The 27,967-nt window shown below is 39.2% G+C and overlaps 1 protein-coding gene across 2 annotated transcripts; it reads right to left on the reverse strand.

Annotated features, from left to right (window-relative positions):
* Positions 1 to 1,468: 1,468 nt before the first annotated feature.
* Positions 1,469 to 27,795, reverse strand: AFG3L2 (AFG3 like matrix AAA peptidase subunit 2). Of its 2 annotated transcripts, none has more exons than XM_055705069.1 (17): positions 27,608 to 27,795; positions 22,945 to 23,044; positions 22,410 to 22,478; positions 20,871 to 20,986; positions 19,756 to 19,908; positions 17,498 to 17,572; positions 15,839 to 15,960; positions 13,336 to 13,609; positions 12,628 to 12,765; positions 9,329 to 9,482; positions 8,708 to 8,815; positions 8,412 to 8,537; positions 7,258 to 7,368; positions 6,501 to 6,616; positions 5,352 to 5,552; positions 3,541 to 3,735; positions 1,469 to 2,474 (listed from the first exon to the last, which is right to left on the reverse strand). In XM_055705069.1, exons 1-17 carry the CDS (start codon positions 27,728 to 27,730, stop codon positions 2,232 to 2,234), a joined length of 2,424 nt encoding a protein of 807 aa, XP_055561044.1. In that variant the 5' UTR covers positions 27,731 to 27,795; the 3' UTR covers positions 1,469 to 2,231. The 2 variants fall into 2 exon arrangements, with proteins under 2 accessions (XP_055561044.1, XP_055561043.1); XM_055705068.1 differs by having other exon boundaries at positions 15,839 to 15,963.
* Between the last annotated feature and the right edge of the window lie 172 nt (positions 27,796 to 27,967).

Genomic DNA, 27,967 nt, shown 5'->3' on the forward strand with positions numbered 1-27,967 from the left:
TTTTCTTGATGTTAAATCACCTGAAGTCTTAAATTTGTGAGTAGGAGGCAGCTAGCTACTCTTTAAAGAAACAGGTTGAGTAAACAGATTTTTTGTTTTTCCATATCTTTGATTCCAAAATCCCAACACAGTAAAATTCTACCACTTTCGGCACAAAATATTAAGACTTAACGAGGTAGGACTACACAAAGCAAGTTAATGCTCCTAAAATAGTGGCAAAGGGCCTTGCCTCGCCTTTACATTATATAACTTCATATGTAACTTCACAATTATTAATTGTATGCCGCAACTAAACAAGAGTGGCATTGAAAAGCAGACAGCACAAACAGGGAGTAAGAGAAAGTATTTCCTGGAGAAGATTTTTTTTTCTCTTTTTTTTTTTTTTTTTTTTCTCACCATCTGGTAGTACCATTGTGAAGTTAGGTTAGGTTTTTTTTTTGGGGGGTGGTTTGGTTTCTTTGGTTTTTTTTAAAGAATGAGGAAATGCACAATTCTGACCTTTGTGACATTAGCACATTTAGACCTCGGCACTGGCTACAAAGTGCCTATTCCAAACACTAAGTGTTCAGCTAAATAGGGCAGAATACAACTAACAAGGCATTAACGTAGAATACATGTGAGGTACAGCACTAGAGTATGTGCACAGGAATCAGTCACTACTTCACCATGTGTGCAAGATACAAGTTTTATAAAACAAGTTATAATAAACTATTCTAAACCGACTCAAATAGTAAAAGGAACTGAAGATTAGGGGTTTTTAGGATGCTTTTTTAGACATCATCTATTCTACAACAAATCCTATAATAGGGATACACAGAAGTATTGTTTAACAATGCCTGCCAAATAAGCCCTAAATTGCTATACTGCTCTGTGTCCCTTGTTCTTCACTCTAAATCTAGGCAACATCACAGATGGCAACAGCTTCATCACAAAGAAAAAAAAATCTGCAAAAAAATTTTCTGATAACAGCTTCAAGTAATTAAAACAAACAGGTTGTGTCTGATCTTTCAGAGACAACTTTTTCTTTTGTCTTCCTACTCTTTCTAGTATGTTGCAACATAGAAATAGACTCAATCACTAGTTATACCCTTAACCTGCCCTCTCAGTCATAAGTCTTGAAGGATTTCTTGTCCAGCAGAGAAGCTTGGTTGATTCTCCTTCCCTACTCCACCACCACCCCACTCCCCAGCCATGCTTCCCTCTCTTCTTCAGACAAGCAGAAGCAGATTACTATACTACGACAACTGTATTCAACTAAGCAGGGGTGAGGGTGGCCAGGGGGAAGCTTAAGGTTAGGCAAACCAATATAAAACTGACAATCTGACTTCGCACCTTCGGAGTTGGCTGCTGGCTTTGGTATTTCTGAGCACAACCTTGCTACCCTAATTTAACAAAATCTTACACTTAAGAGAAATTTTTGTATTGGTCTGAATTCTATACCAGGAAACTAGCCAAAAGAAGGACAAGCTTTGTTCAGAAAAGTACTGATTTTATTGACTCAAACTGTATTTACACAACACATTCATACATTCAATATCTTACAGAACTCTGTAAAAAAACTGACTAAGAAACTGCAGGAGCCAAGCTGAGTTTCAGTCTTAAAGACACTGAACCATGAGTACATTTTAAGATACTTAAGTGGGTGTCCAGTTTCACTGTCAACTTACATGGAAGTTCTCTGTAGATAAAACTCCTCCCAGAAATCAAAATGAAGAGTGGAGGGGAAAAGGGTCAGATGAAAGAGCCAATAGTTTTGCAAAGCTAGTAATTTTTAAGACCAGACTTTTGGCTAAGCATTCAACAATGCACTTTGTGCGTTTTTTTCTGGAAACAGGTCACATACAGGTATACTTTAGATGAATAATCAGAAAACCTCTAATTTTTGTAAGCTTACATACATTTTTTTTAAAAAAAGAGATTAGTGCCACAAAGTTTATGCATGAATCTGAAGTGTTTCAAAGTTTGAGAGGCTCGGTTCTGGCATTCCACTGCAGCTCAAATCCAACGTATGTTTCTTCAGTTGACAAATGAAAGATGATCACCTTTTACCAGTGAACTGATGATATCACATATGTAAATTGGGAGCTGAATATCCTTATCACAAGAGATCACTCTTCCACCCATCCCTAATACAGTTTGGTTGAATAAATATTTTTTTTTATTTGAAGTACAAACCAGGTGAGTTTGTTTCTCTTCCAGAGTGCAAGTCAACATCACCACACACTTTGCAGTTAAAATGGCATCCCTCCTCTGATCTGCCTAGCAACCTGTTCATCTGTTGTCTCTTCTTTCTCTTTTTCACGCTCTTTGTTCCAGTCTTTAAGGCCTTCTGGTAGTGAAGTATCCTCATCCAAACTTCCTGTGCCTTCAACAAACTCCTCATAAGTAGACTTTTCTGCAAACGGTCTCGGGCCAAGCAGGTCTAGCATATCACTTTTATCAAGCACTTCTTTCTCCAGTAGTCGTAAGGCAACCTGCAATAGCAGTAACTTATGTCACAACAAATTCAAACAGGTTGCTCAGAGTTCACTTAATACATGATTTTGCTCTCCTGTGAGCATCTAGGTAGCAAAAATACAATTTTTTTTTTAAATCCTACTTTAAAGATCTGGCAAAGTGCCCCCCCTATGTGCCACTACTGCTGTTACTGTTGCTTCAGAACAGCAGTCTTTCACTGTGGCCAAAATGCTCTTGATGCAAGACACGAAGCCATAGATGAAAACAAGCATTCCCTTCCCATCAAACCACGTGGTTCGACAGGGCTGTTGCTGTGTTACAAGCTAAAGAGCACCATAAAATACCAATGCTTACAATACAAAAACTACACTTGTGTAGTAACTTTCTTGGGTCACTGAGCACATTGATCAGCACAAACCATATTCAGTGATCTTTTTTGGGATGGTGACCTACTACACTGTCATTTACAGAATCCATACAAACTCATCATCTTGTCAGGAAACTTATCAGATGCCTACCCTAGAAAATTATCCTTTTTCTGTATCAGGCCTTCTAGCACAGAGGAAGAGAATATGTACAAGGGTAAGTCTCTGCTGCAGTGAGGCAGATCACAAGTAGCCAGGGAGCAGGGAAGGACGGTGGTAGAAAGAGATTTTTATTTGACATTCAAAAGGAATTCAGAGAAGGAAAGTTATATCTACTTCTCTTCTTAGAGAGCTTCTTTTAGCCTAATGAATTGGAGTCCTAGTATTTCATGTTTAGATTTTTTTAATACTAGTCTATTACATCTACTAGAGCCTGCTTTAGTAGGCAGACTCTTTGTTCCAACTTTCCAAATTAGTATTTTCCACATAAAGGGGGAAGGATGTTAGACCATATTCACGAGAACCTTAGAGGTGTTCCAACACAAAAGGAGATTTCTATTTACTTAAGTCTCGTGACACACTCTTAAGACGACATTGAACAGTTTTTGAGCAAACTTCCTCATATACTGACATAGGCACTGTTTTTAATCTATTCCGTTCAATTCAGATTCTGGCTTGCCAGCTGGAACTTGGTGACTAAAAATACTGTAACGCTCACCTTCTCCACTTCTGCTTTCTTCTCAGTCAGAAGACTTAAGGTTCTGTCATAAGCAATATTAATTAGTGACCGCACTTCTTCATCTATCAATCTGGCAGTTGCCTCACTGTAAGGTTTCTCTAATACCATGTCTCCTTGACGAGGCAGATCAAAGGAAATCTGTCCTACTTTTTCATTCATACCAAACTGAACAATCTGAAGAAAAAAGAAAAATTCAAACAAAGCAGAGAAAGTAAGATTTTTAGGGTATGCTGATGTAAAATACAGTAAACAAAACTGAAAGAAAGTAGTTTTGCTATGACCCAGTCTTTTCCTGTAAAACCAACTCTCCCCTGAAAACTCAGTCTACCTAAAGTACCTTAGTTTACTTTCACGTTTTAACTATTAAATTGAAGAACACAAATACCAGCATTTAAAGGTGGTTACTTGTGATGTACATAATGCTTTGCGCTTGAAATACTAAGATACTACAGAAAAACTTTTCACCCTTCACTAAGCAGTAAACCTCTTTCCCTTTCCCAGAAATAAAAGCTTTTTTCCAATTCAAAACGCATCCCAAGTCTAGCATATTCCACTCTTCCATATGGATAAATTGACCCAAGTATTAAAGTAGAGGATCTTGAAGATTTTTATCCTATCATATGCTATACTTCATCCCAATACACTCCCCTACAAAGGTGACAATGATTCTTATCTTGCTTGACTCACTGAATATTGACTCCTCTAGTTGTTCATGTGTGGCTGTTTCAAGTTGCATTTTACTCCAGCAGAGGCAGAACCAAGTTCCAACTACTATTTATTTATTCTCTCCATGGCTACTATCAGGTTTGATGGTTACTAAAGCAGTGCTTCTCTGCTTGGTCTTGCAAGATCAACACAGGTATGAAAGAATATTCAGAATTCAAAGAGATCTCAGCATTACAACCAAGCATCTTAATCTGCTTCCTTAAGAATTCTTAAGTTCAATACTTTTATTTAAGCTTCCAATTCTCTCTGGAGACAGTATGTCTGGTTAATGTGAATTTTTTTTATTTTATTTTAAAATTGAACAAAAGGTGACTGAAGATCCCACAAAATGAACATTAACAAGACTTAATCGCACATGTACTTCCAGACTGGGGCAGCAAGAAGCACACCAGAGACCAGCAAGTGGGTGTGGTTTGGGGACAGGGATAAGTGTGGTGTAGGGGAAGAGAAGCATGCTCTAAACTATCTCTTGTGTCTTATAAAATGCCATCTTTTGTGTTGATGCAGGAAGTGGAATAATGCACCCCTGTGTAGCACATAGCTACATTTAGCTGAGTCATTACCTTGATAAGAATTCAAATTACTCATCTACACTAGTTAATATGATACAAACACAAACTAATGTCTCCATTTCAGCAGCGTAAACTGACAGCAAATAGCACTTAAACACAAGGTTTTCTGGATTTAGTTACACATATTAATCCAGATTATGTCTTCAAACTGGGCAATTGTAAAAGCAGGATCAGCTGATCAAATCCGTGCACTAAATTCCATTTTAAAAGTATACAATTTCCACATGGATTTGAATCCATCTGAAGCATACATGTTCCTGTGGGCAGATGTAGGACAGTAATCAAAGCCTAATGCATAGACTTCTGTTGTAAAACTGTAAGAAAATACTGGAGTCCTCCGCATCTCTACACAACAGCAGCATAATGTTTATTCATGCAATATTTTTTGAAATAGGTTTTTGAGGGACATACCTGATCAAATTGCATTATTTCACCACATTAGTGTTAAACAGTAGATAAAACTGTAAGAAAAAGTCTCACTTGAGCACATACCTGAGCATATGCACTCTGGGTCACCTTTTTCAAGTCATCTTGGGCACCAGTTGTAATTCTTCCAAAGAAGATTTGCTCAGATACACGTCCTCCCAGAGTCATGCACATTCTGTCAAGTAGCTGCTCTTTGGTATAAAGATACTGTTCTTTGGGTAAATACTGAGCATAACCCAGTCCTTTACCACGTGGGATAATAGATACCTGCAATCAAAATCAAGAATGCTAGAACTACATACATAGTGTTAAAAACCATAAAAATTAAGTCAAACTGAAGAATGCTTTAACATGGAAACGATGTCTGAATTAAACCTCAAGGGTGAGTGTGGTATAGATTGCCATTTACAGTTTTCCCTCATTGTGATTTATCCTTAAAAGCCCTGGCTAGCTCTAAATTGATATAATAACTACTAGGATATCTGGAAAAGAAAGGTAAGACCACATACCTTTTCCCAAGACTGTATGGTATTTTCTAAGTTTTCTAATGAAAACCCACAATTTTCAGAGTTATATATTAGGGGCTTAAAGTATTCTGTAACAGACAGAGAGAGCATTTCTCCATCTCTAGCATTCTGAACAGTTGGGAGGAGTTTCTGCATTTATTAATGCCCTTCCAGCAGTAAATTGCACAAGAGTAATTTTAAGCTTGAAAGTCACACAAGATTATGAACACAGCCAAGCAAAATTACGAATGTTAAAGCAAGTTTGGGAGATCGGGGTGCTTTTTTCTTTATCTTCAGCTTGTCACGCTGTGCATCCAAAAAGCAAACTGAAACTAAAATTGCCCTCTATATAATGATTTTTATAGTTATATTCCTGAAGAGACATCTACCTGCATAACCTGATAAGATTAACTTAAGCCATTGATCTGTACTAAAAGCCTCAGGGAAAAAGCTATCAAGGCAAGCAGACTCAATAGGAAGATCCTTTCCAAGAACATTTATACTACAAACCCTTTAACAGTTAACTCGAAACAATTAAGAAAGCTAGAAGTGAACCAAGAAAGCACTTTAAAGTTTATATGCTTACAGTACCTTTTGCGAGATTACATATTTTAACACACTCTCAACATTCAGGGAGAGGAAAAAAAAAAAGAGAAAAGATGCTCTCCATGTTACTGTTAAATCACTAGTTCAAATTTGTTTTCTTTACCTTTAAGAGTGGGTCAGCATGTTCCAAAAACCATCCTGCAACTGCATGCCCTGCCTCGTGATACGCTACTGTCTTTTTCTCCTCTGGTTGCAGTACTTGAGTTTTCTTTTCCAAACCTTTATAAAATAAATTTGATTATTACTAGTTTCAGACATACCTTTCTCCACTGAAATCCCTTACCTCATTGAGAAAGATGGTGAGCAATACTTAAGATGCCATGTATACATCTACTGAAAAAGTTTAAAAAAAGAATCAACCCAAAACTTGCAAGTTTTAGAAATCTGTATATTCCAGGTTTTACTGTAACCTTGTCCTTGATTAGATTTTCTGGTTTTAGAGTATAAGCTCTTAAGAATATTCAAACAACAAAACAAAACATTTGCACTTTAAAAAAATAAAATAGTGTTCTAGACTATTTCAGGCTAACAGCAGTTAGAAGCATTGCTAAATCCAAACAGCTATTCCTCTTGCCATTTAGAAGAAATCAGAAAAGCATCCTGATGCAATTTCTTTCTGTACCCCTTTCTCCATTACAGAAGTCAGAAACATAAACAGGATATCACTTTTCTAAGTCTAGGCTGTCTTTAGGACAGAAAAGAAAAATACAGCCTTGAAGAACAGGAGAAAGACTCCAAGTATGGAGAATTTTTTTTATATATATATATATATATATATATGTATACACACACATATATATGAAAAGGAAGTTGCTCGACATATTAAAAGTTTTGAGAAACAATTGACGTGATTTACCTACCTCCAATAACTCTTTCAATTGCTTGCTCAAAATGCTTTTGGTTTATAGCATCTGAGAGATGCCTTGCAGCAATTAAAGCAGCTTCATTACAAACATTAGCAATATCAGCACCTAAAAGCAGACAAGGCATGAATTACTGACAATTTTCAACAATTTTCTCTCAGTCTAGCTTGACGATAGCCTTCGTATTACTTTTCTGCAATTCTTACAGAGTTGAAAATTAAGAGTAATGTGCTCTAAAATAATTTATTAGACATAGCATAATTCTTTAATAGATATTCAAATACACATACTACGGTTACAGGCTTTAGGATTTTTCTCAGGTAGACAGCTACCAAACAGCTTGTTACCAGTGAAGTACTTGTTTGATATATCCTACTAAGTTTTCTGTCTGCAACAGACTATATTTAAACTAGTACATATTTAGCAAAAATAGCAAATTTCCTATATATGGGTCCAGTATAGCTCAGACCTTGATGTATCTCTAGAGGATATCCTTTGACATTACTGGTTTCAAGCCACCCACTTCTTATTAGCATTATTTGTAGCAATGATACTGAGATAACTTAGTTTAGACATCATCACTGTAGGTGCCAGAAGCATTGACAATCAGACCTCAGAAAACCAGTTTTATATAGACCACGAAAGCCGTGAGGAATTCAACTGCTGGGATTTTGAAAGGATTAAATTACAAGCCAGTAAGCAAAGTTCTCACATCCGTTCCTAATTCAACACATGGTTACAGTACATTTTCCAGGGAGAAGTTTTTACATGCGGAAACAGAAATCCCACTCCAGAATATGCACATAAAACCCAGGTCTTCTCTAGTAGTGTTCAAAGAACGCAACAAATGCATTAAAAGGAAGAATACACAAACAAGTGATAGCAATCAAAACTCTCTGGATTGCTTTTGCTGACAACAGAAAAAAACTGCCTGGTATGTCATCCTGATTGAGGCAGACAAAACTTAGAGATATCTCCTACTTGCTTAAACAGGCTAAGAGAATTTCATGCTGTACCAGTAAATACAATAAAATCAAGTAGGAGTGCCATCCAGAACATCAAGTGCAAGAAAACCAGAAGTAGTAGGGAAATAAAATATCTACATCTTATATAGTAAATGGAGAAGAACAGTAGCGTTAGGAATCACTTACCAGAAAAACCAGGTGTTAGTGATGCAAGTTTTCTTGCTAGGTTATCTTTATTTAAGACAGTGTCTAATTTCAGAGGTCTAAGGTGAACTTTGAAAATAGATGCTCTTCCTTTTATATCTGGGGGTCCTTTAAAATGAAAGTAGTATGCTTTTACTTTTCACACACATATGTATATATATACACACACATCTATTTTAATTGAATGTCTGCAAAGAAGTTACATATGTAAATATCTGCAGTAACCTCAGTGGTATTCTACAAATGCAGAAGTATACAGCGATGCAGATAAAACTTACCTATGTAAATCTGCCTGTCAAAGCGTCCTGGTCTCATTAGAGCAGGGTCTAAAATATCTGGTCTGTTAGTACCTGCCAAAATGACTACATTTGTGGTTGTATTAAAACCTGTTGAAAAAAATGTAATAAAGAAAATCTGTGTAAACAATTTCCATGAAAAAATAAAATAGAAATAAAAAACCTGTCCACTTTACAGGGCCACATAAGAAATGACAGTTCAAACAAATGGTCTTAAAGCTGAAAATACTTCCATTTATTAGAGCATTGTCCAGCTTTTCATAACAAGCAAAAAAATGGCTTTGGGCTCTGCTTTGTGAAGTACTATATCAAATCCTGCTTTATCTTCAAAACGCAATAATAGATTAACTGCTCAGGAAATTGCAGAACCAGCATGGCCAGCTCTATTTTTTACAGACAGACTAGTCTCATGCAAAGAATTTTTTTGGCCTATCCAACTATGACAGTTATCAGACACAGAACGATTGTTCTTTTTTCTGAATAAATTTTAGCAAAACACCAAGCTGCAACAAAATGAGTCACCATTCTTCATTTTAGAAAGCAAAGAAACAAAATCAATTTATGTTTAAGCTAGAAACCATATCTTAGACATGGAAAACTTACCATCCATTTCTACTAAAAGCTGATTAAGTGTGTTCTCTTGTTCACTTTGTCCTCCAAAGTTGCCCCTTCCTCTCTTCCTTCCTACTGCGTCTATTTCATCAATGAAGAGAATGCACGGGGCATTTTTACGAGCAAGGGCAAATAAGTCTCTCACCTTAACAGGAGAAAAAGAGTATGTATCAGATCGGTTTGCAATTGTTCAGGTTGGTAAGTGGGTAGGAGAGGGAAGAGGTGCATCAGTAACACTATCACTATAATTGAGTATGGTGGTTAATCGGTGTTCCAAAGCCTCCAGCCAGCTCTCAAGGCAATGGTAAGTTACACTGTAGCTGCTGCTCAGCAAGAATCACAAGTGCAGAGGCCCATCGGCTCACAAATCCTTTCAAGCCATAAATTAAGAAGAACATTAAACAACAGCTTTAAGAAGTATTTCAGTTATTCAGGAAAAGTGGTTATATCTTCAAGTTCAGAGCCTCCAAACTTCAAAGATTTAAAGCAAGATTTCTCTTTTAAGCTTTTCTTTAATGCACAGTATTACAAGCAGAACTGGAATGTGAACTGGCATGCTACCACAGTCGCTCTTCATACCAAGGAAATACAAATCTGTTTTCTGCAGTTAGAACAGGGTGATATAGCAGCTACAGTGAGCTTAACACCTACTTACAAGTGCTTACCATTGAACAGTATGCTGTTATAAATATTGACCCTTAGCCACCCTGTCTCTCCATTACACAGGCTAGGAAAACTGAATTCACTTCAGATATTTATTCAGAAGTTAAATTAACTTCTATAATTGTGGGAAAAAATGGCCAAGACATGAGCAAACACTTGAAAATGTTTTTAGGCTTTCAGATTTTAAGTAAGATACTACCTATTAAATTCTACTACAGAAGTTATAGCACGATGTGATTGCCTTTAAGATGCAACATTACAATGTTACCCTGCTTGCAAATATATCAGAAGGACCTCATTAAAACCAGTTCAGTGAGCTAACAGATCTCCAACTGAGGAATCTTAACTGGAGCAAACAGGAAGTGAAACATTATGGAAGAATTTCGACCCAAGTGAGAATCATATGCAGCTCAGAGCTTTAATTTGTACGTTAGAGATGGAAACAGAGAAGGCTTCTCTGATGACAATGTATACAGCAGCTGTGAAGAGATGCAAACTTCAGACAGTACACTACTACAGTCACTCTGATTTGTGTGCCGAGACTAAAGCATTAACATACATAAGTGTGTCAGATGTTTAAAGTGAACTATCTTTTGACCAGAAAGAGACAGAGATCCAGAAATAAACTATTTTTCAGAAGGAACAGAACTAAAAATTACTGTAATGCATATACACTAAAAAACACACCAAAGGAACCAAGGCTATGTAAGCAGTTTTAATTCTAGCACATCCCAATTTACAAATAATCTCTTTAGCATCATTAACGACTATCTTATTTACTAAATTCACAGGAAATGAAACTAATGCACTCATGTTTTCTACAGGCATCAGAAATTGACTGTGCTGAAACTTCGATTCATAGCCAAAGCAGCAACTGTTATGTCAACAGATTTCACTGGGTAGTAAAAGCTGCTAATCATCTACATAGAGCAGTAGGAAAAGGTTAAGTCACTTTGCTATGGGGCATTTCAGGTATGCACTGACAACTAACAACAATGTAGTTCGTGTACCATTATTATTTCAGGGTATATAACACTTTCCCAGAGGATCGGATGAGTTTTGTTTCTTACCCTTTCTCAGTAAAGTCCCTCCTACACTGCATGCTCCCTTTTTCAACTCCCACTGATGGTACATGCATGACCACCATCTCCACACCCTCTGGCTTACAGTCACTTTTTTCAGTCACCATCCCTGGTTTTTTTTACCCTGTTACCCATTTCTGCATCTATTTCCCCACTCTCCATCTATACGCTCTCCCCTCCATAGCTGCTCCTTTTGCCAACTTCCTTACACATTTCCTGTCTCCCCCTGCATCCTCATTGAAGCCTCCACTCTCAACCAGCTTCTGCATTTAACATTCTGAACAGCTTCTGTTATTTTCTCAGTTCCAAGCCCTGTGCCTACCTGCGTGTCCCACACCCCCCTTCCCTTTTGTCTTTTCAGAAGACCCAAAATTACCTGGCTTCACTTATCTTTTCCTACCTATATTACTGGAAATCCCATAAAAGACCATCAGAAAGATGATGACTTAGGCTTGCAAGAGGCATATGCACACACAGCTATGAAACTAAGGACCAAGTCTTGGAAAGTTTATATGACAACCTCTAACAAATTCAGAAACTGCTGTTTTTCAGGGCTTTAAAGAACTCCAGTCAAAATTAGTTTTCCTGTGAATTTTCACAGGACATAAACCCACATGTGTATCTGGGAAAAGCCATTCCCTGTGAAATTTCAAATCCAAATTGAGACACTGAAGCATTTCCATTTCATGCTAGCGGAATTAGTTTTTAAACAGAAGTAAAAATGACAGTACACTTCATTAAGTCTGTTCACAGCATCTGTTGCAAACAAATCTTCAGTTTTCCAAAACCGTGTCACCTTGCAGTAGACTTTTTAAGGCTTAATACAAGATGGTTGGAGTTTGGGAAAGGTATGAGCTGGTGGAAATGGCATAGAAGTTTGGACATTATGAAGAACATTTTTTGTTACCTGCCTTGTCTGTAAAATACTATCAATAACTTGTTTATACCACTTAGTATGTTTTTAATGAGCTATTTTCAGAGAGTTAGTGCAGAAAAGCACAAAAATAATGTCAGACATATTTAGTTATTTAAATCATCTGATCTAAAAAAAAAAAAAAAAGAAAATCAATTAGTTCCATGACCCTTGGAAGCCTATTTCAACCACAAATTTGAGTGTCCTAGACAACTATTTATGTCTAAGACTCAAACTACAAAAAGAATAAAAGTTCTTCAAAGAAATAGGAATGGTTTAGAGCAGGAGACTTTTCCATGCCAGTAGTCAAATAAGCTACGTATTTCTGACCCAGCTAGTAAATGTACTTCAGAGAAAAGCTTGGAGAGCTCTGTTCTGTTTACTTAAGTTCCTGCAAAGAGGTGAACCCTTAGGGTCCCAATGGCCTGCAACCAGATACTGAACTACATTAGTTCTTTTTATGAAAGGTGCATCTATGATTCTTGAGTTTAGACATGTTTCTGGCATCACTTGTAAGTAATCTGCATAGATGAAAGAACTTCAGCTGTAATCAAACTGTTTGCCTCCCAACACTGACAAATGTCCTTTCAACAACCAACACCGAAACAACAAAAGCAAGGCCAAAAACTTACTCGAGCTGGACCCACACCAACAAACATCTCTAAGAACTCTGAGCCGTTGACTGTAATAAATGGTACATTAGCTTCTCCAGCTGTAGCTTTAGCTAGAAGTGTTTTCCCAGTACCTGGAGGACCTGTCAGAATTGCACCCTGCAAGAGAAACAAGTGTATTTTCCTCATGAAGAAAACGTAATATAAGCCTATGAAATATCTTGCTTAAAAGATCTACATGTTATGATGTTGAGCCCACTGGCTCTTCCTCCACCACAGCCAAAATCGTGCAAGGAAAACTGAAGATTAATCTCTTATTTAAACCAGAAAAAGGGGAAAAAAAAATAGATACAACATTGCCATGCTGTCTTAGATTTATAGGAATAGTGTTTTCTCTGACTGACACAAAAAAAAAAAAAAAAAGGTGTCACCTGGTGGGCTCCCACAACAGCACTGCCAAAAGGCAATTTTGTCACAATTAAATGTAAGAACAATGGTACACGTGCACACTACATATGATTTCTGACCCATGTGAACAGATCAAGTATTCCACAAGGCAACTGGCACCACAGTTACACTGTTGACACTTAATGCCTTTTTTTTTTTTCCTGACGGTCAGAAGAAAGCAGCTGGAAAGCATTGCACATGTAAAGATTCCTAGCACAATTTAGAATACTAAGGTCTACCAAAAGAATAAATACTTTACGTGCTAAGTCATCATTCCCTTACCTTTGGAATTTTTGCTCCCAGATCCTCATATTGCTTGGGATTTTTCAGAAAATTAACAAACTCCATTATCTCTAATTTGGCCTCCTCACAGCCAGCTACATCTTTGAATTTAACATCTATTTCATCCTTAAGGACTTTGGCTGTAGTTTCACCCACACTGAAAAGTCCACCCATTCCACGCCCTGCTCGACCTAAGCCTGCAGGACCTCTTCTTAATGTGTACAGTAAAGAACCAATAATCAGGATTGTAGGCAGCAAACTCAGGAGAAACGATCTGTGGGGAAAAACCAAACAAAGCAGAAAACCACATATATTACAGGAATCCACTACTGCACATGTATAAAATGTTGGTTCCATCATAAGTGAACACACTGATGACTAACTCTATTAACTTGTAATGTTGTCATGGTTTAACATTAATGACCCTAAACCCAAAACACAGCACTATACCAGCTACTAGGAAGAAAATTAACTATATCCCAGCTGAAACCAGGACAAATGTTTACATCAAGTAACGTATCACATCAAGTGGCAATTATTCGTTTTACAGAGGAAAACTGCGTTACCTAGTATACAGAAGTAGCTCATTTCCCGTGCCCTTCACAGTCCATAGGACTAGTTATGCAAATGGTTATATTCCCCAAATGAGTTGCATTAGGAAGCATATAATTGATGTATCTACAACTTCAAGCAGAATTTTCTCTCCAAAAATACATACTCACTCTTCTTCCTTTAGGTCTTTAAATTTTTACATTTTCTTCTTTCATTGTCTTTATTTACCTTCCCCAAGGCTACAGAATGGGCTTTTTGTTGTTTTCCAGCTTTCTAGCACAGCTCTGTACAAGCCAAGAACACTAGTAGTAATGCAGTCCTCATTATCATAGCATCTCAGCACAGCTCAGGAAAATCTGTGCCAAGACCTTCAGGGAACAAACAGCTCACAAGAGGTTCTGTCAGCACTCAGCAAAAACAAAATGCTGAAAAGAAGCACTACTGTAAGCAAGCACAGGATTTCCAGGCTTTACTGATATTCTGCACATCTGGAATGAAGGTAAAAAGGATTTTCCCCTATCCTGCTGCTACTCTCTTCTGCTTCCTGTGGCATTTCTTGGGCAGAGCAAGAAGTTACAGGCAACATATTATATGAAGAACAGACACTGAGGAGGAAAAGGCCAGAGACTGGTCAGAAAGGGGTTCAGCAAGTAAGAGATTTGCACGAGGTTCAAGGTGGCATAGGAACTAACATACTTTCCCCACTCTGTTGTGAGAAGCCTCAGGCTGACATGCAGCCTCTTCGCACAAGCATCGTGTTGCCCTGTCCTCTAATTTTTTTCCCCAAATTTGTTTAAACAAGGGCTCAGCAGGTTTATTGACAGACCATCCTTAAAAGCATGCCCTGTTAGACAGAAACAGAGAATCAAGGCAGAGAGTTTGTACAAGAACAGGGAACAGAAAACCTCTATCTCAAGTTGCAGGATGGTCCAGAGTTAAGGCTACTTCTTCCTGCTGCCACCAAAAAACCCAGGCAGCAGCAGCTTGGAAAAAAGACATGGCAGAAAAACAAAACTTTCCCCTCCATCCCCAAAAACTGAAACACATACCACAGTATCAAGAATGAAAACACAAGAGAGGCAGCCAATTAACCTTTTTCATTAGTTATACGAACTACTACACCCAAAGCTGAATTTTCTGATGGTAGAAAAACCTATTTCACAGACACCCAGCAGAAGTAGTTTTACAACTGCTTACTTGGATGAAGAAATCTGTTCTTGGGATACAAGATTACATCTGCCTTCTAAGCCATTTGGAAAACGACATCGGAGAAGCATTTCTACTGTCCTCTAGAATCCAGGTCAATAAATCTCAGCTACAAAAGACTACTACAAAGAACACAAATCTAGAACTGTAGCCATTATTCTCTACTAGAGAAGCAACAAAGCCATAAATCCAACATCAGTACTATTTTTCTTAGCCAATTAGAGATTAAAAGCATGATGCATCTTTAGTTCCTGCTAACAGGCAGGATAGTGTGATTTATTTAACCACCAATTTTTTGCCTTTTTGCAAGGCCACAGAATTTGACTTCTGCTGAATTTATGGGCAGAAATTAGTGCCTGTTACATCTCAGTCAACATACTGTAGTTCTATGACACATTTTGTTTGTTCAAAAGTCTGCATGAGTGCCATCCCTGGAACTCTACTACTGTCTGGCTGACTCCTGCTCTAGTACAAGTCACTTGGAGGAAGGGCTTAAATGAAGGAAGGACTAACTTGTAAACAAACATTTATGTAATAACCAGCTATATTTAGGGCAAGAGGATATGGATTTCTACACAGAGCGAGTACAGAACAGCTCCTGTTACAGTTACATTCAAAAACAAAGCCAAGATGATTGTTATTCTGATAATGCTGCCACCTAGTGAAGCATAAGGTGCATGTATTACAAGTCTATTTTCCTACTGTAGACATTTTTTAACAGACTTTTTTTAAAGCAACTTCTTACCCATCACTCTCTGTTGAGTAGACTACAGGCAATCTGTTCTCCACTTCTATTCCCAGATCCTGCTGCACAGATTCAAGATTCCGTTCAAAAGTGTCCACACTACCAATATTAAACCAGACGTACTGCTATAAAAAAAAAGCAGAGATCACCACAAAGTGCCCTATCTTATTGCAGCTTCATTACAAGCCAACTTCTAACACATACACAAGCAATTCTCAGAATAGATTCAGACCACGTTTAAGTTGTCTTGTAAATGTGTAACTGATGTAAGATGCACACAATAAATGTAAGGCCTACCAACCTGAACACACTATCTGTCATTGCTTCTACAGAGACCATACACCAAATAGTTTTGGAGCACTTTAAATAGCTTGAAACCCTGGCATTTTCTCCAGGAACAAACAGAAGGGGAGTAGGTAAACACATCTTTAGAAGGACACCATGCAGTCAGAATAATACAGGCCACTGAACAAGCAAACACAGCAGCCATACAACTTACTGTTTTACTTGAAGATCTCAGCTTTTCTGATTAAGGCTATTCTTGACTTTTGGAGTCCATGTTAGCTTTAAAGTTAGCTGTCTTCACAAAAGACAGCATGAACTTATATCATACACCACAAAAAAATCCAGACATTACTTTAAATCCAGACATTACTTTCAAACGGTGCTAAGATTCAGTTTTTCAAAAACATCTCCCCTTTTGCACCATGACCTGCCCCTACTTACCCTAACATTGAAAAACGAAAAAAACATAAGTAGTCCTAAGTATTAGCTGATTGAGAAACTATGGCAACTAGTGGTATGTGGGCTAAAGAGTAGGTGTATAAATAAGTCACACTGAAGCCCACTGATGAAGTAATTGCTGCAGATTTCACTGTACCCCAGAGGGACTTGCAGACCTTGTTTCAGAAAGTCAGCTAAAAAAAAAAAACAAACCACCAAAAAAACCGAAAACACCACTCCACCACCTAGGAAGTGGTAACCTGGTAAAGTTTCTCTAATGCTTCTCCTAGATTTTCCACATATAAGTTTTGGGGTGTTTTTTTTTGTTGTTGTTGTTTGGGTGAGCTTTTTTGGTGGTTGTTGTTTTATGGGTTTTGTTTGTTTTTTAAAATAGGTCCCTGCCACTGAGTATTATTCTTTGGAGAGCTTTCACTTGCATCTGTTTGTTCCTCACTGTGCTGCTAGAAAAGTAACTCCCTGAAATAAGTACTTTTCTCAAGAATTAGAGCTCTCAGCTTGGTTTTAGAGACTACAGTATCAAAAAGAGACAAATTTAAACATTTATCTTGATTTTCTCAAATAACTGGCTAAAAGCAGTCTGGAAGAGAAAAGATCCAAAAGTATGTACAGTTAACTCTTGGGTTTTCTTGAGTAGCTGGAAAACAGGAGTTAAAAATACAGGACCTTCAGTAATTTCTCACTCTTCCTGTTTGCCTATCTGTATTAAGAGCATAGTGCTGGAAACAAACTACTTGCCATAGTTTAAAGATATCTGTGGCAAAACAATTGGTACAGAAAAGTGAAAACCACACAATACAGGATAATATAACAGTAAGATTTTTGCTACATACCAAAGTTTTATGCATCAAACCTTACTTATAAAAAGATTGCTTTGCTGTTTCTAATGTCTCACATGTATGTATTAGAAGTGTTTACCCATTCATGAGGGGATTTTCCTGAAACAAAGATCACTCTAACAAAGCGCTTGTTCACCACTTCAAGTCTGTCCACCTGTAGGAGGAAAGAACAAAATTTGTGATGCGTTAAGAGTATAGTCACTGCACTTTTGTCACAGCCAAGAGCTACATATACCAAATACAAACCTACTCTGTTTTCCAGTAAGGAGAATAAGAATAATGTTGTAGATCAGGATGGTTCCACAATCTACAGTTTGACATTAGGAATGGCATGAGGCATCATGTATGTAATCAGTAAGCAAGGAATATTGGCACGTTAGAATTTAGATTGAAAGGATAACCTCATACCCTTCAAGAAAAAACCCAGTGCACACCTCAGCTCAAATCACAGGTACAGTGAAATAGTTAAACAATACTCAACTATTTCAATGGTCAAACACCAAAAGCAACAGATCACATCTCTTCAAACTCTTATTGCAGCTTCCAAAACAGACCAAAGTGAACAAAATGAGGAAAATCTTAACTGTTCTTACAATTGTTTTCCCAAATATAAAAGACTTCCTGTGCTACCACATAAAACACAGTAACATCAATTAGATAAAGAAGAATTTAGTTGAGGTAACAGATACCATGTAAACTAAAATCAAGACTTGAGCTGCAGGATTGCAGATACATACTATTAAGTTTTTGGGGTATTTTTGATAGAAGTCTCCTCAAATGGTTAGTTTCTTGAATTTGACTGGGTCTCTTCAGAAGAGAACTAGAGTTTCTTTCCATTTTTTCTTCTTTCCATAAAATAACTTGTTTCAGTGTCTTTAAATAAACTACCTATGGCTCTACAAGTTGGGCCCGAGTTGTACACAGGCTTGGTAAGGTTGTTTCCCTGAACTCATTACATGTGGCCATTTCTGACATAATTGCTGCACACCATGAGCTAAGAAGCAACCATAGATCTAGCCTGACTTCATGCAAAACTACCTGAACATCTCTGTTTTGAAAAGCACCTCACTCCAGTAATGCTCCCCATTAACTGGCCACCACCACAGCAACCAACACCATTTGATAGCTACATATTTAGCTTATCTGAATATCCAGAATACATATTACAAAGACCCAAGAGACTTGGTTTTGTGCAACAACCCACTTTCATAATGCCTTTCTGCAACAAGACTTCAGGCTTTGTTCACTGTAACAGCTAAACTAACCTTTTGACTGAGTTAGTGTCTTACTGCTTCACAACAAATATAACCAGTAAGGTTTTTTCACACTATGTATGCATAACTGTCAATTAAGAACAGGACTGTAAGACACAGTCTAGGCAAAAGCGGAAAAGCATACGGAGCAGCTCTGCATAGATCCACAAGACAAAGAAAGGTAAGAAACAACCCATTTAAGTAGCAGAGGGGTGGGAAGCATGCTGTTAACACAAAATCCCAGGTCTGAAACCCAAAGGAGGAAGCAAGCCGATGTTTTCCTAACCTGCAGGCAAGACTATGAACAGGGAGGTAACAGAGCCAAGAACTAGTGGCTCCTGAAGTGGAAGAGGCCTGTGTAAGACACTTGGATCTCCTGAACTTCAGGGCATCACCAACCTATTACTCCAAGTCTGGGAAGCTGCCAAGTTCTACAGAGAGATAGGACATCAGTGATAAAATTGATTGCTCCAGTAGTGGCTCCAGGTAAGGAGAACAGAAGAAGAGGAGAAAACATTTAAAGGAGGCTATTTTAAAACACAGTTATGTCAATTTACTGTCCTTGAAGGAATTCTTCCATTCCCCAACCCCACATTTCTGTTCACACTGCTGCTCCTCAGATTTGCTGAGGAACTCATTTAAGGCATGAAACATGCAGAAAACTTTATCATCTTCTTCAGGGGGGTGGGGTCATGGAAGTACTTAAAGTTAGGTCTAAGTTTCTTCTAAAGGCAGCTGGCATGCCTGCTTAAATCATTAGGTCAGCTTACCTGTACTATAAAACCATATCCTGAAAAACTGTGGTTACACTGTCCCTTCAAACATCTACACGAGCTATACAAAAAGAAGCTCCATCCTGAGCTGCTTGTTCCGTTTCATCTCTTGAAATGACATAAATCTTCACACAGCCACCCAGAACATTAGATCAAGGAACTGATTAAGATGAAGCAAATCCCTTTCTCCTTCAAAAGTTACTCAAGCCAGTTCTCACTCCACAGATACACGAATACAAGCATAAGCAGGGAGGCAGAAACAAGCGTCTTCAGTGCACTGATTTTTCATTTTGATTCCCCTCACTACTCACCACTCCTTTAGAAAGGTAGTTATTGACAAAGTCTTTCCAGGTGATTTCTCTCCCAGGGACCCTGAAGAAGAAGTAATATACCACCATTGTCCAGAAAAAAGAACTTCCCACTACATACATCCGAAACTCCCTGACATCCCATGGAATGTCACCCTAGGAAATGGAGGGGGGAAAAAAAAAAATAGTTTTAGATTATGTAACACAGTAAACATACAACAGGTTCTAGCATATATTTCTGGATTCTATTCCCTGCCTTCAAGGTTAAAACATGTCAAATGAAGCAGTATTTTGTTGTATGAACATGCTTCAGTAATTTCAGATGTAACTGAGGAATTACAGCATTAATAGAAAATATTCAAGTGTTTCACAAGTAAGAATTGAAGAGTTTTGATCTATGAACTTTTTTTAAAAAGTTTTGCTATCTGTTATATGAGCTTTCTCCCTTCATTCCAAAACAATTTTCACTGCCCTCCAGCACTACATGCAAGACTGGCAAAAATAAAGGAAAAAACTAATAGGAAAAACCCAGGAAGAAGGAAAAAAATGCACACCAAGTAAACCCAGAAAAATATTCTTTCTATTCTTGAACTGCCAGGTGCTATCACCTTTGTGCTATAAGTAAATACAAATTTCAAAATGAAACTTACATAAGTATCCCATTAAGGTCAGAATGGCTAACAGTAAACTACATTTAACTAGCACTGTTGTCAGCAAGTTTTACAAATTGACATTCTGAAACAAAATACGAAGCCTTTAAAGGTCTGAGGTTCCACTATAAGAATACTAACTACTAGTAACCATATTCGTATAACTTAAAATGCCATTAATCTTCCTGAACCAGAGCTGAATGCCTCTGAAGGTACATAGAAAACAGTTGTTTATGAAAGGCACTGAGTTGGGAGCCACCTAGAGCCAGTTACTATGAAATACTAGGCACAGGAGGCTTAAAGGGCACTTAAGCAATCAGAACATAGCCCTAAAAAGCAAAAATCATGCAAGGTTACTTTATGGGGACAAGACAAGTCAGATGATCTTTTGAGGTCCCTTGCAACCTGGGCTGTTCTATGATTCTGTAACAGTTACTACCATAAAGAAACATATTTTAAAATCCACACCTTCTGTAATCTGGTCCACCAGTTAGTTTCTTCTTTCTTGCCACCTTTTTTTCCACCACCGCCACCTCCTCCGCTACTAGTCCCACTAGGCTGTCGGGCGCTAGCTTGCTTTGCTTCTAACAGAAATAAAACAAAAAACCCCAAAATCTTTGCATCTTACACCAATCTTATGCTAATTTTTATTAGATCTAAAATTAAAGATTTGTTCTGAAAAATGAACTCATTTGCAACGCTACAATAATTAAAAGATATGAGAAACTGCATTTTCCATAGAAAAACAGATATATAGTGCATTAACTGACAGAGACACAACTATCTCACGCAGGTATGACCAAAATAGAGTTAATTATGTAACAGATGATATTTGGGCATCAAGAACTGAAAAATGTCCCAAATATAAAGAGAATCCTGTTGTGGAGACCACGTGAAACTTATTTCTGCTGCATTGATCCAAGACACGCAAGATTATTCTAAGCATTTTATTGGGAGTTGGGAAGGTGGGATTGGTGGGGCTTTTTGTTGGTTAGGAGGTGTATGTGCACACACACACACACACAGGTGTTTTGGGGGATGTGTGTGTTTTGGTTTTTTAAGAAATCCATAAGCTCTAAGTAACATTTCCTTCTCCCATAATTCACCCCTCCAGTCACACTATGGCACTCAAAGCTCAGGGTTTATCAATATCACAGGTTGCCATCCCTTCTTAATGTTCTAGAGACAAGCACAGCATAGCAACAGCCAACTACAGCTGAGGAGTTCATCTTAATCATTCTTCTATTCATCCAACTCACAAGATGCCTGCATGGTGTAGCATAATGTCATTTGTCAACATACTCAAGGGCAAGACAGAGCACAACACGAACGAACACTCCTTCCAACCCTGCCTCTTTCAAGAGCTTGGTAGTTTGGGTATCCAGGTGTGACACTAGATTTTATCATTCGAGACCTAGTGAAAGGAGAACGGCTGCTCCTATTACTGCTCTCATAAGAGACTCACAGGGATGCTGCCCCTCCTTCTCCTTGGATGATGTGTCATATAGATTTCTGATACAACAGAGTGGCTGTTATTTGCTAATAATTTCCGGATTCCCACCCCTCCCAGCACTGCCACTACTAACTCCTCTTTCAAGCAGCCGACTGACTCCATGGTTGATTCTGGCTGAAAAGTGCATTCTGGATCCTCAACTAGAATGACAGCTTGGTTATTCCACATAACAAAATGCGTATTTTAGCTTGCTATAGGAAAAGCTGAGAACTATAAACAGAGAATTCCTGAATGCACGACTGATGTCAACCGATAAGAAATACTAAAACAAGAATTTAAGGACAGCATACCAACAGAAGCTCAAGAGAAAATGTTATTCCAGAAGATACACATGATAGAAAGCAAAATAACAAAAAGCTATAAATTTGCAATTTTGAACTAATCTGGTACAGAAACATCTTCCCTGAAAAACAAACCCACAATGTTATGCCAAAATCTAATTTAATGAATACACATTCCACAAAAGAGAACTGAAACCAAGCAGCTTTTTGTACCTTTTGTTTCTCCAGCTGTACTTTTAGTTCCATTAGCTTTCTTCCCATTGGGAAAATATTTTTCAAATCCTATTAAGAAAAAGTTAAAGAGCTCATAATTGTTTTTTAGTTTACAATTCTGTCGTTACACTTCAGTAGTCACAAACTGAACATATACAACAGCACAGCAGCTAGCAACACACAGACTGCAAAACTGGTTTTGCTGAAGAGCTCTACCAGGTTTCCATAAATAAATCTACTACTGTTGACAAGAAAATACCAAATGTATTTAATAACCTGAAGTAAAGGCATCCTTTAAACCAGAAAGACTTAGTTCAACAGAAAACTGCACTGCACAGCCTGAAGCTGAGCAAACCAGAGCCGTTCTTTAATAGTGCCTAAAGATCCCATAAATCAATGTTCCACTTCAATATTAATGGCTGGTTAGTACAACAACTTACATCCCCACAGACAACAGAGCTAAATGGCACACAATTGCAGTCCTCAGCAAGGAGTACACAGTCTGCTTCGCTTCACTGATCAAAGTTATAATCACCTTTGGGAGGCTGAGAGAAAAGCCTTCTGCAAGCTGCAATTACACTTGCCAAGACAGTACTTCTGTCAGTAGAAACGCCACTGGTAACTTTTTCACAGAGCTGAAAGATGAAAAACAAAGATAAGACAACATGAAGGTACCACAAAAATCTTCAGGCTCTCTCACTCCTGAACTGAAACAAGTTAGAAGTTACCTTACAGCAGGAACTTTACAACAGACTTCATAGTAACTGTTGTGGACCGGAGCATAACACAACAACGGAAAAGGAAGTCTCAATCAAATGAGTAATTTCTACAGTAAGGAAGTTTTTATTCTATTTGTCAAGAACAGAATTTCATTTTACATACCAACATAACATTCTTTATTAAAATAGAAAAATAAAGCAGGAAACACTACAAGCTATGAGCATTAAATACCTACGCACCGAACCTATGGGAAATATTTCATAATACCAGCTGAATGACACTTAAGTGCAACACTGTGATTGTATAAGCATGATCCACACAGTACTGAATTATGTTTTATTAAAGAACTGCAACTTTTTCCAAATAGTTAAGAACCTTTAACTTCTGAATATGAAAGGTCTGCTTGAATCCAAAAGAAAGTGATATAGCAGATAATGCTTACATCCAGCTAAGAAACCAACACAGAGGAGGAATGCCAGTTCAAAAAGGAGACCTAAACCCCTACATAGGTAGAGATCCAGTTAAAAAACACAAAGCCAAGTCTATCGAACCTTGTTCTAAGGCTAGTTGTTTACTTTTATTCGCCATTTAAATGCAATGAAGGAAATATAAATAAGATTAACCCTTAAGAAAACTCTTGGTATCGTACCTGAATATCTAAACACAGAGTAAACTGCAATTTTATTACAGAGAAATCAAACCCCCTTTCTTTGAGAAGGATGTACTTTAGATAAAATCCCAACTTATCCCCTTCCTAAGCTCTCCCAGTGCTTCTAAGAAAAAAAACAGAAAACCACGATTTCCCCACTGACTGACTGACTCTCTGCCTCCATTCCCTTTTGCCTCATAGTGGCACTCCATCTCCTTCTGTTCATTTTGAGTAGAAGCTATTTACCTTACAAGCCAGATAAATAGTTAAAAAACTAAACCACCCCAAACAACTGAAAACCAGAAAACAACAGGCCCTGGAAACACAACTCCAGGTATCAATGCAAGACAGCAAACATGCATCTAGGACTGTTATCTGTGAAAGAAAGCTCAACGTTAGCATCTTGATAGCAATTTCGTTATAGTGGTTGTAGACAAAACCTATTTTTGCATATTACATAAACCTTTAGGATACTAGATTACATGCTAAGACTACCCTAGGAATGTTGACATATCAGTAACTGTATGCTAACTCTCCTGAAGCCTTCTGTCCGGGCTTCACCTTTCAGCCCTTATCAAATGATGAAATACATTAGACTTATTCTGAGCAAGCATCTAGTTCCACCTACTGGAACCAAGAGGAATACCAAAACATCCTTGCTTGCTTTTGCTATAGACCGAGCTGAGAATTATTAGGCTGCTCAATAAAGCCATTATTTTGTGCCACTGCATGTCTATGAGCAAAGCCTGATACTGAAAATCCAAGAATATATTTTACCAATCATGAAAAAGTATATGCAGTGCAGAATCTGGAGAGCAGTTAACCTGGAGAATAGCTACTAGGTCCAGTATGCTGACTTCCAACGCTAGCAACTGCATCTGTGCTCCTAGAAACAGCTTTTAAGATAAGTGGGATGCATTTATGTGGGCAATAAAACAAGAAGAGCTTGCCATAGACCAACAACCCATCTGTAATTTAAATACAAACAGGTAATGAACGCTGCATCAACATATAAAGCTCAAAAACACATCCAGTAACACCGGCTTCTCTTTTACGTCACAGGTCTCCTAAACACCAAGAAGTTTGGGAGTTAGTTATTCAGCAAGCTCAGATTACCTTTTTTATTTTTAAAGGGCAAGCATATTGAAAAACCTTTGCTCCAACTGAAATAAAGCAACTGCTCACATTTAAAATAAAAGTTTAAGTAAGCCAAATCCAATTGCCTGGCTCAGCTAGACCAGCATGGGTTTATTACAGAACTAAGTTATAGTTTAATTGGGCTGGGGAAGGGCAGGGCAGAGAAGAACAGAGAGAAGGGTAAGCAGATAAAGCTTTGCGGCAGACCTGAATAACACAACTGGTTTGTTGCTGGATTGTCTCTACAGATCCATGAATAAAGACAGTCACTTGTCAAGTTAACATGCAGAATGCTGAGTGTTTTAAAGTTGCTTTATGAGAAACAAGAACTGACTTCATGGCTCAATAAATCACCTGCCTGAGGCTGGGAGGTGTGCTTTTATGCTGCCGACAGATCTAGGTGAGTCAATCTACTGAAACACACAGCTTCTTTTCACCATAGCATTCCACAAATGCAAAAGTTATTAGAACCATACTACACTGATAACAACTGCTTGGGGTTAGTTTTTTTATTTTTTGGACTCTAAGTCCCCAGCATGAAAACTGATCATATTGATCCCGATACAGGGCCTGTCCCTAGGTTAGCTGGCAATGGGAATGACACAGCAAGCTTTAGCACACCCACTGCCTAAGCAGAGGGAAAAGCAAACAAAGCACATTTTTGCTGGATGCTGGTTTAGGTTAGCTACCAAGAAACTCTGTCCAGCTTCTCTCTGTCAGAGATGAAAGAACTGTCACAGCACATAAAGCAAAAAACCTATCTAGTTCTTTATTTTTTTAGGCAAACCTTGTGACAGCTTCCTAAAAATCAAGACTTCTTTTTAAATACAAGTTCAGGATAAGCAAAGTACACAAAGGTCAGTTTTGCAGTTAAAGTAACACAGAAACTGTTACTACTCCAGAGTGTAGCATAAACCCAGGATCTGTAATACAGAGGAAGCATGTTCACCATGATTCCAATATTAAATATAACAGATGATTTTAAATAAGCAGAACTACTGACTTTACAAAAACTTTGTAACCATAATCCATTTTTAAGACCTGAGGCTACACAAGGCAAGAACAGAAAATCCACTTAATTGTGTAAGCAAAAGACCAAGAATGCATTAATTCCAGAAAGTTACAAGTTCACGGGTTTATCCATAAAGAAGTTCCAAACAAAATAAAATAAGAGGAAGCCAGAAGTCTTAATTATCTAGCACTCACAAAAATACTAAGTAAGAGCATGTTGGGGGTTGAAGACAGAAAGCCAATAAAGAAATCTAAATGCAAGTTACTCACATAGGTGTGTGTTTTTTTAAGAAAAAAATAGAGAGGCTTTTATGGAAGCAAAGGTCCTTGTTTTGCTTCCTATACACCCCCCCCCACGCTACAATGAATACAAAGTTCCCTTCATAATTCCTACATTCCATTTCAAATAAGACCTGCTTAAATTTTGACAGAAATGAGAATTAGCTTCATGACAGATTAGCAGTACTTCTGACCGTGCTTTAGTTATTGTTGTCATGATGTTCATCTCCGACCAAACAAACCTACAAATTAATCATTAAAAACAAAACACATGTTTATACTCAGGACTAAGTTACTAGCATTCTTAAAAAGTATTCATCTCACAATTATCACTATCCTAGTGATCACTGTCATACCTACAAAGGCGCAATTCTTCACCACAAAAACTACAGAAAAATGATGCAATTGAGAGGTGCAGGAATTAAACAATTCCCTTTCCCCAAGCAATAGCATACGTCTGTCACACCTCCGATATATTGGGGTTGACAACAAAGGTAATACACATCTCATCATACAGCTGACAGTCTAAACCAGGGGTCCTCAAACTAGAGCCCACGCGTGGGCTGAATATGGCCCCCGGTATTTACAGAACCCCGCCGGGGGTTGCGGGGGGAAACCAAGCAGCCGCAGATGGCTGCCTGCCACTTCATCCGTGTGCCGGCCCCCTGGTTAAAAAGTTTGAGGACCGCTGGTCTAAACCATTTAACTAAGAATGAATAACCAGCCGTCATGATTTATGAGTTAATACTAGAATATTAAGTTCATATCCATACCGCTAATGCACCGCGCAAGCCCAGAATCCAAACAACCGACCACTCGCCTTCCCTTTCTCGGCACGTTACCGTTGCGCTCACTGACAACCCAAACTCCCAAACCACTCGCTCAGGCCACAGCCCCGCCGCCGTCTGCGGCCGCCACGGCCGCCCTGCCCCGGCCGTCACCCTGGAAATGCAGCGGAGGTGCTTCTGAGCAACCGGCACCTGCAAACCGGCTGGGAACCCGGCAACACCGGAGGGGTGCTTCAGCGGCTATCGGGTGCCGCCACAGCCGAAGAAGCCCGCAGTGCCCGCGGGGCTCCCGCACGGCGCCCGGCTGCCGCGGCCAGCCCGGGAGGCGCCGCACTCGCGCCCATCCGCCGGCGCTCGCTCCCCGGGAGGGCGGGCACCCGTGGGGCCGCCTCCGCCGACGGGGATAAGAACGAGCCGGGGAAGGCCGCGGGGAGCAGCGAGGGGTCCTCGACCCCGGGCAGCGGGGCGCCTTCCCCCGGCCTGGAGCCACGGGCAGCGGCGGGGCGGCCCCGCGCGTCAGCACGGCAGCAGAGACCCTCCCTCGTCCCCCTCTCCCCGTGTCAGCGGCCAGCCGCCGGGGGGGCGGCCGGCAGGGCCTACGCCCGGCTCCTCACCTGCGCCAGGCAGGGCCTCGCCCCCAGCAAGCCCCTTCCGCAGAGCAGCTGTTGCAGCAGGACCCCGGGGAGGCCCCGGCGCCGGCAGCTGCCCCGCGTCAGCAGCAGGTACCGGTGCGCCATGGCCCAAGCGGCAGCTTCGGCCCACCGCGTCCACTGCCCCGCGCCGCCGTCAGCCCACCCCCCCCTGCGACGTCTGACGTCATCACGCTGCTGCGTGCGCGTCCTCAACGCCCGAAGGACCCCTCCGAGCCCCGCCCCCTCCCGCAGGCCCTGCCCCGCGGCGGCGGCCCGCCCTCGCGCAGCTCCCTTCGCTTCTCCTGGCCACGCCCCCCAGCGGCATGGCCGCGGCGGCACCGC

The sequence above is a fragment of the Falco cherrug genome, chromosome 3 (assembly GCF_023634085.1).
Source record: "Falco cherrug isolate bFalChe1 chromosome 3, bFalChe1.pri, whole genome shotgun sequence".
Classification (NCBI taxonomy): domain Eukaryota; kingdom Metazoa; phylum Chordata; class Aves; order Falconiformes; family Falconidae; genus Falco; species Falco cherrug.

What these genes read in the sequence shown, in the direction of transcription:
- AFG3L2 (XM_055705068.1), bottom strand. Translation starts at nt 27,730, where the DNA reads ATGGCGCACCGGTACCTGCTGCTGACGCGGGGCAGCTGCCGGCGCCGG. An exon ending in ACTACCTTTCTAAAGGAGTG is followed by an intron (nt 17,573 to 19,755) that starts GTGAGTAGTGAG and finishes TTCCTCCTACAG; the next exon opens with GTGGACAGACTTGAAGTGGT. An exon ending in TTGGTGTGGGTCCAGCTCGA is followed by an intron (nt 9,483 to 12,627) that starts GTAAGTTTTTGG and finishes TCTCCTGTTAAG; the next exon opens with GTGAGAGACTTATTTGCCCT.